Raw genomic sequence first — 14,626 nt, forward strand, 5'->3', positions numbered from 1 at the left:
AGACTAGACTATAGACTAGACTATAGACTAGACTATAGACTAGACTATAGACTAGACTATAGACTAGACTAGACTATAGACTAGACTATAGACTAGACTATAGACTAGACTATAGACTAGGCTACAGACTAGACTATAGACTAGACTATAGAGTAGACTATAGACTAGACTAGACTATAGACTATACTATAGACTAGTCTATAGACTAGACTATAGACTAGACTATAGACTAGACTATAGACTAGACTATAGACTAGACTACAGACTAGACTATAGACTAGACTATAGACTAGACTATAGACTAGACTATAGACTAGACTATAGACTAGACTATAGACTAGACTATAGACTAGACTATAGACTAGACTATAGACTAGACTATAGACTAGACTATAGACTAGACTAATAGACTAGACTATAGACTAGACTATAGACTAGACATAGACTAGACTATAGGACTAGGACTATAGACTGGACTATAGACTAGACTATAGACTAGAACTATAGACTAGACTATAGACTAGACTATAGACTAGACTATAGACTAGACTATAGACTAGACTATAGACTAGACTATAGACTAGACTATAGACTAGACTATAGACTAGACTATAGACTAGACTATAGACTAGACTATAGACTAGACTATAGACTAGACTATAGACGACTATAGACTAGACTATAGACTAGACTATAGACTAGACTATAGACTAGACTATAGACTAGACTATAGACTAGACTATAGACTAGACTATAGACTAGACTATAGACTAGACTATAGACTAGACTATAGACTAGACTATAGACTAGACTAGACTATAGACTAGACTATAGACTAGACTATAGACTAGACTATAGACTAGACTATAGACTAGACTATAGACTAGACTATAGACTAGACTATAGACTAGACTATAGACTAGACTATAGACTAGACTATAGACTAGACTAGACTATAGACTAGACTATAGACTAGACTATAGACTAGACTATAGACTAGACTATAGACTAGACTATAGACTAGACTATAGACTAGACTATAGACTAGACTATAGACTAGACTATAGACTAGACTATAGACTAGACTATAGACTAGACTATAGACTAGACTATAGACTAGACTATAGACTAGACTATAGACTAGACTATAGACTAGACTATAGACTAGACTATACTAGACTATAGACTAGACTATAGACTAGACTATAGACTAGACTATAGACTAGACTATAGACTAGACTATAGACTAGACTATAGACTAGACTATAGACTAGACTATAGACTAGACTATAGACTAGACTATAGACTAGACTCTATACTAGACTATAGACTAGACTATAGACTAGACTATAGACTAGACTATAGACTAGACTATAGACTAGACTATAGACTAGACTATAGACTAGACTATAGACTAGACTATAGACTAGACTATAGACTAGACTATAGACTAGACTATAGACTAGACTATAGACTAGACTATAGACTAGACTATAGACTAGACTATAGACTAGACTATAGACTAGACTATAGACTAGACTAAAGACTAGACTATAGACTAGACTATAGACTAGACTATAGACTAGACTATAGACTATAGACTAGACTATAGACTAGACTATAGACTAGACTATAGACTATAGACTAGACTATAGACTAGACTATAGACTAGACTATAGACTAGACTATAGACTAGACTATAGACTAGACTATAGACTAGACTATAGACTAGACTATAGACTAGACTATAGACTAGACTATAGACTAGACTATAGACTAGACTATAGACTAGACTATAGACTAGACTATAGACTAGACTATAGACTAGAATATAGACTAGACTATATTATTGCAATATGGCTAGACTAGACTATTGAGTAGTATACAGACAAGACTATAGACTAGATTATAAGCCAGACTGTAGACTATAGCCTAGACTGTATCCCAGACTATAGTCCAGACTATAGCCCAGACTATAGCCCAAATTATAGCCCAGACTATAGCCCAGACTATAGCCCAGACTGTAGTACAGACTATAGCCCAAAATATAGACTAGACTATAGCCCAGGCTGTAGTCCAGACTATAGCCCAGACTATAGTTCAGACTAAAGACTAAACTATAGTCGATACTATACCCCAGACTATAGTCGATCCTACAGACCAGACTATAGTCAATACTACAGTCCAGACTATAGACAAGACTATAGTACAGACTACAGACTATATACTAGACTAATATTTTGTTCTCCTAATTTCTGATTTAAGTTACTAATCTATTACATTTGATATAAATGTTTAAGGTTATTTTTAAATTATTTTCTGTTTTTACACATCCCTACAATCCAAAACATTATTTTGCATATAACACATTTTCCCTTCCTTTCTTTTCCCCTTTACATTACAGAGGTTTACAAAGTAAAAAATTATCCCAGCTAGAGCAGCAATTGTCATCGAATATTAAGGCAACACAACATCGTATTTGGAGTGGAGTTACCAAAGATGTGGGCTATCTGCGGCGTATACTGAATGAGTTATACATATTGAAATTTAAGGTAAATATTTTATAAAACAAAACTAACTCTAAACTGAAATTTAATTTTTAAAATTATAATTTTAATATAAAAATATTGAAATTTTTATTTTTTTAAAATATAGTTCTTTACTTTGTTTAAAAGTTAACATTTTTAGTTGAGTTAATGTTGGGTTTTCTAACATATTTTTTTAAATTTTATTTTAGTGGTTCTGCACACTTTTTTATACAATATTTAATGTTTTTTTTTTTCAATATTTAAATATTTTGCAATTTGATTTTTGCACTTTTTTTGTTTATTGGGATTATAATTTATACGACTTTTAATGTTAATTTTTGGGTTAAATTTTTATTGGAATAATATTCAAATTCATATCTGTTCAGTTTACTAAAAACAACTTCTTATACTTACTCTTAGATTTTTTACTAGCAAAGTCCTTAAGGAAGGTTCCTATAGTGTAAGTATTGATTTATATACAAAAAGAAATCAATATAATTCAAAATATAAATAAAATCTCGAATACAAATTTTGAAAATCCCATTAAATTTTATGAAAAACAACATTTTTTTACCAAAGACTAAACAAAATTATAATAAAATGTAAAGAAATCCACTAAAATTGCTATAAATCACATGAGCTTTAGAAAAAAGGGGACAATATTGATGTAAAGTTGTAATATGGCAACAGCGCTTTTAGTTTCCATTTAAATTTAACATATGGCAGCACCAAAAAGAAAATTGCTCATATGGCAACTTGTTTTAGGATTTAGTTTTAAAAGACGTGTTACCAACCTTTTATTATACGTTATAACGAAAATGTTCTGATATTAGGCTGTAGTATGGACTAAAGTGTTCTATAGTCTAGACTAAAGTCTGTAAAGGTCTATAATCTGAATAAAGGTCTATAATCTTAATAGTAGTCTGGAATATAGTGTAGTCTGTAGTCTGGAATATAGTGTAGTTATAATGTAATCTATAGTCTGGATTATAGTTTTTACTACACTCTAGTCTATAGTCTGTTCTACAGTCTTGACTATAGTCTAATCTGTAGTCTGGACTATAGTCTAGTCTATAGTATGGACTATATTCTAGCCTATGTTCTGGACTATAATATAGTCTAGTTTAGTCTATAGTCTTCATATTCTTGTTTAATATCCATTCATTCCAAATTTCTTATTTAATTCTTCTCCTTCCAGCCCGTTTATACCGATGAAGAAGAGTTTGCCCAAACCCTACATCGTTCCAATTCTTGCCCCGAACTCACCATGTATCGTGTGGATCCTGTACCCATACCCAGTCGCAAACGAGCCTTCTCCGAGTGTTACGATGTGGTGGAGGCTCGTGCCGAAGGTGCAAACTTTATGGTACACGCTTCTTCCGATACCGAGCTTAATCGCATCGATCGTGAGAAATCCTTTGAAACAGCCGAGGCATTTAGACAAACTACCGGCTTATTGGCTAAAGTGGTGGGTGCTTTAGCGGCCGTCAAGCCGCCCGTAGAAGAAGAGGACACCACTTTGGGTGCTAGTAGTATGTATGGTGGTTATCATGGCTTCAGTGATTCTCAGATATTGGCCAGTGAATGGTCTTTCCCGGCTAATGAGGTGCCACGCCCTAGAGGACGCGCTTGCTCAGACTTTAATCTCAATCCTAAGCCCAGGGTAAGACGTACCACCGTGGCGGGCCACAATGAATGGACTTGGAGTGGTGACAATGATCAAATACAAGAGGCTATTAACGTAAGAAGTCGTCAAATGGATCGTGATCGTGAAAATCTTTATCGCAGCAGTTTCGGTTTACCCACTTTGGACTATCGCGTTGATATGGATGAGCCGGAGGAAGTGGAACGTAAACCCAGTAGAATTAAGAAATTCTCCATGCCAGATGGTTTCCGCAAATTGTTGCCCTTTAAGAAAAGGTCATCGCAGGCGGAATTTTCCGGGGCAGATATTGAAAAGGCTAATGGACGTAAATTTTCAGTGGTTAGTGTACCGGAGATTATGCAACATCAAACGCCACCTCTGGATTATTATAGTACAGTAACGGCCAATGCTAGCCCCACCTTCTTCCGTAATGGTCAACCTGTTGCCGTTTCCCAGCTGCATCCCTCACAGGGCAGTCTTAATAAGCAATCCAATGGTCATTTGCCAGATTCGAATGCAGTATCCAATACTTCCTATCAAAGAAATGTTCCGGTGGGAGCAGCACGCAGACGTCGTGACTCTATCTTTGCCCAGAATCCCGCTCTGGCTCAACGCAAAGGTAGTCTATTTCCACCCTCAGCTGCTGCTCTTAACCAAAGAAGAGGCAGTCTATTTACCACGGAACGTAGAGGCAGTACAGCGTCGGCCATGGGACTGCCACCACCACGTAGAGGCAGCCTTTTCCCCATTGCCGCCAATGCCCATAGAAGACCCAGTATTTTATCTAATACCTCTCAAGAGGATATGGATGTTTTGGAAAATACCACTTTGGCTGATTTAATAAGAGCCTTGGAAGTGGTTCACACCCAGGCGGTATTAGATGAAGCAGCAGAAGCTTCCAATCAGGCCACTCAATCCAGCGGTGGCCTATCTGGCATATTTAAGAAGAAACGTAATGCCAGCACTAGTGCCAATGATCCGCTACCCTTGCCTCCTATACTCTCATTGTTTGGTAATGATAGTGCCACTCTTAAAGCGGCAGCCGCCAATCGTTTATATGCCCGTAGATCCACAATAGTGGGTACATTGCCCCAAACTAGCCAGCAGCTAAATCAGTCTTCCATAACCAGTAATAATAGCAATAACATATTGACCAGAAGACGTTTATCTACAGTACAAATCCAAGAGCCACCACCCAGTTACAGTGAGCAGGCTACTCCAGCCCAAACTTCTGCACAAAGTAAATTCAAGCGACGTTTTAGTGTTAGGCCTACCGCCTTGCAAATTCCCCCGGGCAAAGCACCTCCTCCAGGAGTAAACATTAATACGGTAACGGAGGCAGTAGACAACAAGCCTTCCAGCTTAGCAATACCTTCACAAACCGTACTGCAAAGACGTTTATCATTAAGACCCTCACCCTTGGCCACCTCTCCGGATGGAGCACCAACTAGTCCCCCCACAAACACCTCCTCATCTTCCAGCTCCTCGCGTTTGTTACCCTTGCCAGCAAGGCCTTCAAATACCAGCACTCATTCGCCACTCTCACGCATAGTGCAAATATCACAAGCTCAACGTAATTCAAGCATGCCCGATGGTTTTAATCCACGTAAAACGGATAAATGATTCCATCACCACACATTTTTCTTTTAATTTCTATTTTACCAAAACACACACTAGTTTTATTTAAATACTTTTCTCTCTATCTCTAGACCAACCATTCACTGTGAATGTTGTTGTGTTATCATTTTTAGTTAATTTTATAGTTTGACAGTCACTGTCGTTATGTTAGTAAAGCAATTAACTGCTTTTTCTTGTTTTAAATTATACAAATTATAAATTTGTATAATTAATATTTGTTTTTAATTAGATTTAAGTATAATTTTTGTTTCCTGAAAATTGCCAAATATATTTTTTAATGAAAAAAAAGACAATATTTAGTTTGTAGGTTATGTTTAGTTTAGTAAATATTATACACAAATATTACATTGAATTGTAATTCCAAACGAGCAAATATGAACAAATTTTTAATTAAAAAAATATATAAATAAATATTTGAAAAATAATTGAAAAAAAAAAAACTTTTTTCTTTCTTTTTCCCTAGCTTTGGTGAGAAATAAAAGTGATCACAGATTTCACTTATAGTCTCTCAAAAGTCGAATTTTGGTGCAAAATAAAAGTAATCATTTTGCTTGAAGTTACAGTCGTGTTCTGTTTCATCATTAAAACCAATTTCTTATCAGAACATTTTCTTTAGCCATCAAAAACAATCTGTCAATACATTTAGCAAAGTCAACAACCATTTGCTCTACAACTGTAAACATTCATTTTTTTATATATATTCTATTAAGAAATTGTACTTACTTTGTTTAATAACTTCCATATCCGTTGATGATCTGATTTATTTTCATTTTCTTCTTAACTTCTGAACTTTCTCTTATTCCTATTTTAATATACATATTTTTTCTTAAAACACTTTCATTTTCTTTTTTCATTTCAATTTTAACATATGACTTTATTTACATTGCTTTTTACATTACTTTAACATTTCAACATAACACTGCACTAACACTCTCTTATTAAGTAAACAATAACAACAAAAGGAAACAACAAATATTACGGAAACATAAAAATAAAGCAACTCAACACATTTCTTCTTTATTATATATTTTCTTTTATTTTCTCTAAGCTTTTTTTCTTTCTTACTTTGCTCTGCTTTATTTCAGCTTTCTTTTATTTTCTCTAAGCTTTTTTCTTTCTTACTTACATTGCTCTGCTTTTTTTAAGCTTTCTTTTTTCTTAACATTTCTCACTAACACTTTAACACTCTTCGTATAAACGCTACGAACGGCCCGGTGAAAAGAAAACAGCGATCGGCACATCATTTCTAACAAATTTTCTAACATGTTTTCTTATATATTCTTTAAGATTTTCAGGGAAATTTTTGTACACAACTATATAACTATAATTTTATTATAATTTTATGTAAAAATATTTAAATATTCTTTATTATTTTCTTTATAAATTAAGAAAAACACTAAGACACTTTTTCTAAACAACCGAACCGTGTGAAAATTGCGCGACAACTAACTAGTATGTATCCTAGTAATAAAGAGAAATGTCAAAAGCTTATGGTTGTGAGGAGGTAAAAAGGAGTTAGTTAATGTGTATGCGCAACTTACTAAAGTAAATGTTTAAATGGGAAAATTGCAAATAGCAGGATTAAACAATATGTATGATGCTGGTGGGGAATTTAATTATTTTATTTTTCAGCAGTGGATAGTAATGTTTAAGGAGAATGTATTTAAAAGAGAAAGACTAGACTATTTTATAGACTACATACTAAACATAGATAGACTAGACTATAAGCTAGAATATAAAATAAAAGGTTTTGAAGTCATTGCTGATTAACAATTAATTATTGTTTTACTTTTTGTAGCGTTTTATATAAGAAAATCTCTTATTTAAGCGAGTTTTTCAAGTTTTAACAGTTAGCTTCATTGTTATTCAAATGTAAACAAAAACAGCTGTGCAAAAAAACCAACAAACAACAACAATCATTTTTGTAAACAACAAAGATAGCAAATTGATTTTTAACGCCGTTTACATATTGCAAATACACTTGTTGATTTTGGTTTGTTATAAAAAATACTTAAAATTAAGGAAATAAATAATAAACTTACATAAAAATTTTAATTTTAAAAACATTTATTAATAATTTATTTATTCATTAAAGAAATTTAACAAAATTTTATTATTAATGAAAGATTATTACGAACGCCTTTATTTGTTTTAGTTTTAGCAACTTTGTAGTTTGGGATTACCTCGGGCACGTTGTTGCTGTTGTGTGGAGTTTTTGTTTTATTGTTGTGAAATTATTTCAGTTCCTTTAAAAGCTTTTTATTTTCAACAATTTCACAACTATTTGTGTAAAGTTATAGTTATTATTTATTAATTAATTAAAAAAGCAACCTTACAACATGGATGAGGACTCCCAGCGTTTAATAGACGATTGTTTTTTACGAGCTGTTACCGATGCACGAGCAACGTAAGCAATATTTATTAGGGTTTTAGTTTTTTATTAGTATCTTATTTAATTATTTGTGTTTTTTTTAGCAACAAACCCGTCCAGGTGGCGGCCCCTAAGGTGGCCTTAAAAACCGAAATGCAGGTTTTGCGTTTAAGTGATGAATCGCAGAAAATGTGCATGGAAACCTTGAAATCCATACATGGTAATGATTTTCGCTTAGATGATGCCAGCAAGTATAAGGATCGTGGTGGGAGAATGAAAAAATCCTATTGGGAAGACCGTGGCACTTTAATAGTGCAGTCAGTAACGAATTTTTCCTCCACAAAGACACCTGCTGCAGATGGTTCTCAAACTATGGAACAACCAGAGCAACGTTTAAGACGTTATGCTTTATTAAAGCTGGAAAATTATGGTTTTGCTTTGCCTCACTGCATAGAAGCCTATGATTACTGTGAGGGTGATAGCGACAAAGCTTTGCTGCTGTTGTTTCGCAAATATATGCGTCTGCCGGAAGATGAAAGCTGTAATGTTTCACAGTCTTTGCCGCATGATATAAGCGAACAGGAATTACTCGACATGCGACAAGATGAAAAGGAGGCTTTAGAATCTATTTATGATAAACTTTTTGAGGAAAAGGAGAAGAACTGCGTATGGAGTTTAAAATTCAAAATAGACCATTTGCTGCAGCATAGTCCTTCGGAAGTGCGTAAAGCTAGAGAAGCTGCCTTAAAAGCTGAACAAGAGGCCAAAGGCAAAGCCAACTTTAAAAAACCCAAAGAACCGCCCAGATGCCGTAACTTCGATAAGGATGGTACTTGTAAATTTGGCAATAAATGTCGTTTTGCCCACATAAGACCCGAACCGGAAATTCTTAATGAGGATAAAGCCACCAAAAAAGAAAAACCCCAAGAAAATGATGACAATTGTTTTTATTTGGAAATTAGATTTCCGCCAAAAACCAAATATCCCTATGAGGCACCTTATATTTATTTGAAAACCACTTGCCACGATATACCCACCGAGGTAAGACTGAGAATAGCTAGGAAATTATATAAAGAAGCTAAAGAGACATGTGCCGATGGTATACCTTGTGTTTTTAGCATATCGGAACTATTGCAAATGGATGAAAGTTTGTCCAATAGTATAGATTTACATAGCGATCATTTTCCTTCACCCGACAAGTCTTTATTCTATGTGGAAGATCCCTCAGCAGAAAAAGCTCATATTAAAGATTTGGCTCCTTTACCTACACACTATGAAAAGGGTTTAACCTCTAGGGGTGATAATTTTAAAAAGGATCTAGATTCCTTGGAAAAAGAAGATCGTTTGTTGCTCAAAAAGTTTATGGAAAAACGTAAAGATGAACGCTATAAGAAAATGATGTCTTCACGGCAAAATCTACCCGCCTTTTCGAAAATGTTGGACATCCTAAATCTGCTAGAAACGTCACAGATATTGGTGATATCCGGTGAAACGGGTTGTGGTAAATCTACTCAAGTACCTCAATTTATTTTAGACAATTGGTTTTTCAAAGCCTCCCAACTAGACAACTCACAAAAAATGCCTCATGTTGAGGTAATATGCACACAACCTAGAAGACTTTCTGCCATAGGTGTGGCGGAGAGAGTGGCTGATGAAAGAGCCGAAAGAATTGGTCAAACGGTGGGTTATCAAATACGTCTGGAGAATAAGATATCTTCAGCTACACGTCTCACTTTCTGTACCACCGGTATTCTACTAAGACGTTTGGCCTCTGAACCTTTGCTCGATTCGGTTACCCACATTATAGTGGACGAAGTGCATGAAAGAAGTGAGGAATCTGACTTTTTGCTTATGATATTAAAACGCATTTTACCTTTAAGACCCGACCTTAAAGTTATACTCATGTCTGCCACTTTAAATGCCAAATTATTCTCGGATTATTTCGGTCAAATACCAGTATTAGATATACCCGGTCGCACCTTCCCGGTAGAACAACTATTTCTGGAAGATATCTTAGAACGCAGTGATTTTGTTATGGAATGTGATTCACAATACAGTCGTAAGGTGAATAAGAAAGAGGAGGAGGAACTAATGCGTGAAATGGAGTATGCTGATATTAAGGCGGAAAATATCGCCCCACCCACTAAGATTAAAGATGAAAAGTTAAACTTATCTGCCATGTATGCTAGATACAGTGGTAAGTGGTATTTATAACACATTGCTTAATTAACACATATCTCTAAACGTTAGTTTTTCTCTGCAGATTATTCCAAGAAAACTTGTAAATCTATTTATCTTATGGAACCCATGAAAGTTAATCCGGAATTGATAGAATCTGTATTGAAATATGTGGTTGAGGGTGAACATGATTGGCCACGTGAGGGTACTATTCTGATATTTTTACCTGGTCTGCAGGAAATTCAAAGTGTTCATGAGGCTTTGTGTGATAGTTCAATGTTTGGACCAAGGTGAGTACATATTATAGACTAAACAATAGTCCAGACTATAGACTAGATTATAGACAAGGCTTTAGACTAGACTATAGTCTAGATTATAGAATAAACTATAGTCCAGACTATAGTCTAGTATAGATTATAGGCCAGACAATGGACCAGATTGTAGTCCATACTGTAGACTAGGCTATAGTTTGGACTTTATACTGTGGTCTACACACTATAGACAAAACTATAGTCTGCACTATAGACAAGACCAGACTACAGTCTGCTCAATAGACCAGACTATAGTCTACTTTAGAGACTATTGGCTAGACTATAGTCTATAGTCCAGACTATAGTCTATAATCCAGACTATAGCCTAGACTATAGTCCTGACTATTGACAACACTATAGTCCAAACTATTGAGTAGGGTAAAGTCCTGACTATAGACTATAGTCCAGACTATAGACTAGACTATAGTCCAGACTATAGACTAGACTATAGTCCAGACTATAGACTAGACTATAGTCCAGACTATAGACTAGACTATAGTCCAGACTATAGACTAGACTATAGTCCAGACTATAGACTAGACTATAGTCCAGACTATAGACTAGACTATAGTCCAGACTATAGACTAGACTATAGACTAAACTATAGTCCAGACTATAGCCAATACTATAGACTAGACTATAGTCCAGACTATAGACTAGACTATAGTCCAGACTATATACTAGACTATAGTCCAGACTATATACTAGACTATAGTCCAGTAGTCCAGTATAGACTAAACTAAACACCAGATTATAGTTCAATCTGTAATCCTGTAGACAACTTCCACATTTTCTTTCAGATCTAATAACTACATCCTGGTACCACTACATTCCACTCTCTCCAGCGAAGAGCAAGCCGCTGTCTTCCGTCCCGCCCCCAAGGGTAAAAGAAAAATTGTACTCAGCACAAATATTGCCGAAACTTCAGTGACCATAGACGATTGTGTTTTCGTCATCGACTATGGTCTAATGAAAGAGAAACGTTTCGATTCGAATCGTAATATGGAATCCCTGGAACTTGTTTATGTTTCGCGAGCCAATGCCAATCAACGTAAAGGACGCGCTGGTCGTGTTATGCCCGGTGTTTGTATACACCTCTATACACAGCATCGTTTTAAATATAATTTCCTGGCTCAGCCGGTACCCGAGATACATAGGGTGCCTTTGGAACAGTTGGTTTTGCGCATTAAAACTTTACCCAACTTTGAGGGTTTAAATGTGGTAGAGGTTTTGGGTCAGACTTTGGAACCACCCACCGAGGAGAATATTGTAGCGGCTGTTACACGTTTACAGGATGTGGGAGCCTTAGATGAAGAGCAGCAATTAACGCCATTAGGACATCATTTGTCAGCCCTGCCGGTAGATGTTAGAATAGGCAAGCTAATGTTGTTTGGTGCTATATTCCAATGTTTGGATAGTATTTTAACTATAGCCGCCTGTTTGTCACACAAATCACCCTTTGTTAGTCCTTTTAATAAGAGAGCAGAGGCAGAAAGGCGTAAGAGGGAGTATGCTTTGTGTAATAGTGATCATTTGACTTGTTTGTTGGCTTATAAGGTAAGCAGTTGTTTTGAGTGGGAAGAGGATTTAATTGTTTAATAATTTGTTTATGCTTTTTTTTAGAAATGGTTAGAGGTTTCCAAACGCAACTTCTTTGCCAGTCGCAATTATGCCGACGAGCATTTTCTGTCTTTGAAGACTTTACAAACGATATCAGAAGTGAAATATCAATTTCTGGAGCTTTTGGTTTCCATCGGTTTTGTACCCATTAATGTGCCTAGAAAACGTAAAAATGCCCATGACAATATATTGGAATTAACGGGTTCTGATCTCAACCTCAATGGCGACAATAATCGTTTACTTATATCCCTACTGTGTGCTTCCCTCTATCCGAATATAGTAAAAATATTAACGCCCGAAAGAAGTTATATACAAACTGCCGGGGGAGCTATGCCCAAACTGGCCACAGCCAGAGATTTACGCTTTAAGACAAGAGAAGATGGTTATGTGGCCATACATCCCTCCTCGGTCAACTCAGATGTAGGCAATTTCCAATCGCCTTTCTTAGTGTATCAGGAAAAAGTGAAAACTTCACGTATCTTTATACGTGAATGCAGTATGTTGCCTTTGGTTCCTTTGGTCTTATTTGCGGGATCCGATTTAAAAATCGAATTACATGATGGAGATTTCCTGTTTCTTTTGGAAGATGGTTGGATTATTATAAAAGCGCATAATCATGAAACCGCCGAAATGATACAATGTTTGCGTAATGAACTGTTGAAACTGTTGGAGGAGAAGATACGTGATCCTTGTTTGAATTTATTGAATCATGAGAATGGTCGCAAAATTATACAAAATATTGTTTATTTAATTGGTCATAATAATTAAAAAGGGGCTATTATTTTATATATTTTCATTATTTGTTGCACAAATTGGCATCTAATTATACATGTCTGAGATTTTCTTATTTATTGCCGATAAAAGTCGTTAATTTTGTTTAACAAATCATTAAATTACTTTTAAATTTTCTGCAAATCACAAAAAATACTTATTAAATATTTTATTTATAATTTAGCAAATTTATTTTTAATAATTTTTATTTAATAAAAATATGTTTTGTATATAAAATAAAATATTAATTTATTAATTTAATATAATTATTAATTTATTAATTTAATATAAACAATAAACAAACCTTAAGAAAAACGAATTTTTTCATAAAAAATTCACTTTTTAATAAGTTTTTATTTAAAACTATAGCTTTTTATAAAAAATTCCCAACATTTGAAAAAAAATTCACATGGGTACTCGAGTAACCATTTCAATATTTGCCATTAATTTCAAGAATTTCATTATTTTCTGTTAAATTATGTACTCATTCAAGAGTTTTTCAAAATTTCTAGGAATTTTCTAACTTTCAATGAGTTATGCTTTAATGGTTACTCGGTAACCGTTTCAAGAACGAAATTTTTCATAAAAAATTCACTTTTTAATAAGTTTTTGTTTAAAACTGTAAGTTTTTATAAAAAATTCCCAACTTTTGAATAGAATTTCACATGGGTACTCGAGTAACCATTTCAATATTTGCCATAAATTGCTAAAATTTTATTATTTTCTGTTAAATTGTGTACTCATTAAAGAATTTTTTAAAATTTCCAGGAATTTTCCATCTTTTAATGAGTTATGCTATAATGGTTACTCGGTAACCGTTTCAAGAACGAAATTTTTCACAAAAAATTCAATTTTTAATAAGTTTTTATTTAAAATTATAGGTTTTTATAAAAAAATTCCAAACATTTGAATAGAATTTCACATGGGTACTCGAGTAACCATTTCAATATTTGCCATAAATTGCTAAAATTTTATTACTTTCTATTAATTTATGTACTCATTAAAGAATTTTTCAAAATTTCCAAGAATTTTCTTACTTTAAATAAGTTATGCTAAAATGGTTACTCGGTAACCGTTTCAAGAACGAAATTTTTCATAAAAAATTAAATTTTTAATAAGTTTTATTTAAAACTATAGGTTTTTATAAAAAAAAAATTCCAACGTTTGAATAGAATTTTACATGGGTATTCGAGTAACCATTTCAATATTTGCTATTAATTTCAAAAATTTCATTATTTTCTATTAAATTGTGTACTCATTAAAGAATTTTTCAAAATTTCTAGGAATTTTCTAACTTTTAATGAGTTATGCTTTAATGGTTACTCGGTAACCGTTTCAAGAACAAAATTTTTCATAAAAATTCACTTTTTAATAAGTTTTTGTTTAAAACTATAGGGTTTTATAAAAAAATTCTTAACATTTGAAAAAAATTTTACATGGGTACTTGAGTAACCATTTCAATATTTGCCATAAATTGCTAAAATTTTATTATTTTCTGTTAAATTGTGTACTCATTAAAGAATTTTTCAAAATTTCCAAGAATTTTCCAACTTTTAATGAGTTA

The 14,626-nt window shown here is 33.8% G+C and overlaps 2 protein-coding genes across 2 annotated transcripts in view; both read left to right on the top strand.

Annotated features, from left to right (window-relative positions):
• The window catches only part of LOC119606421 (open rectifier potassium channel protein 1), a 29,150-nt gene extending 22,899 nt beyond the window's left edge, over positions 1-6,251 (top strand). Inside the window, exons 6-7 of the mRNA XM_037959934.1 lie at positions 2,405-2,552; positions 3,727-6,251. Of these exons, the coding sequence (XP_037815862.1) occupies positions 2,405-2,552; positions 3,727-5,796 (2,218 nt within the window). The 3' untranslated portion in view covers positions 5,797-6,251. The remainder of the gene's footprint in view (positions 1-2,404; positions 2,553-3,726) is intronic.
• A 1,715-nt stretch (positions 6,252-7,966) lies between these two features.
• Positions 7,967-13,369, top strand: LOC119606418 (putative ATP-dependent RNA helicase DHX57). Its single transcript, XM_037959930.1, has 5 exons — positions 7,967-8,218; positions 8,287-10,379; positions 10,446-10,650; positions 11,472-12,228; positions 12,295-13,369. Exons 1-5 carry the CDS (start codon positions 8,151-8,153, stop codon positions 13,057-13,059), a joined length of 3,888 nt encoding a protein of 1,295 aa, XP_037815858.1. The 5' UTR covers positions 7,967-8,150; the 3' UTR covers positions 13,060-13,369.
• Positions 13,370-14,626: the final 1,257 nt, after the last annotated feature.

The sequence above is a fragment of the Lucilia sericata genome, unplaced genomic scaffold (genome assembly GCF_015586225.1).
Source record: "Lucilia sericata isolate MDLA Ls3-8-SP2 unplaced genomic scaffold, ASM1558622v1 Contig000583F_arrow, whole genome shotgun sequence".
NCBI lineage: Eukaryota > Metazoa > Arthropoda > Insecta > Diptera > Calliphoridae > Lucilia > Lucilia sericata.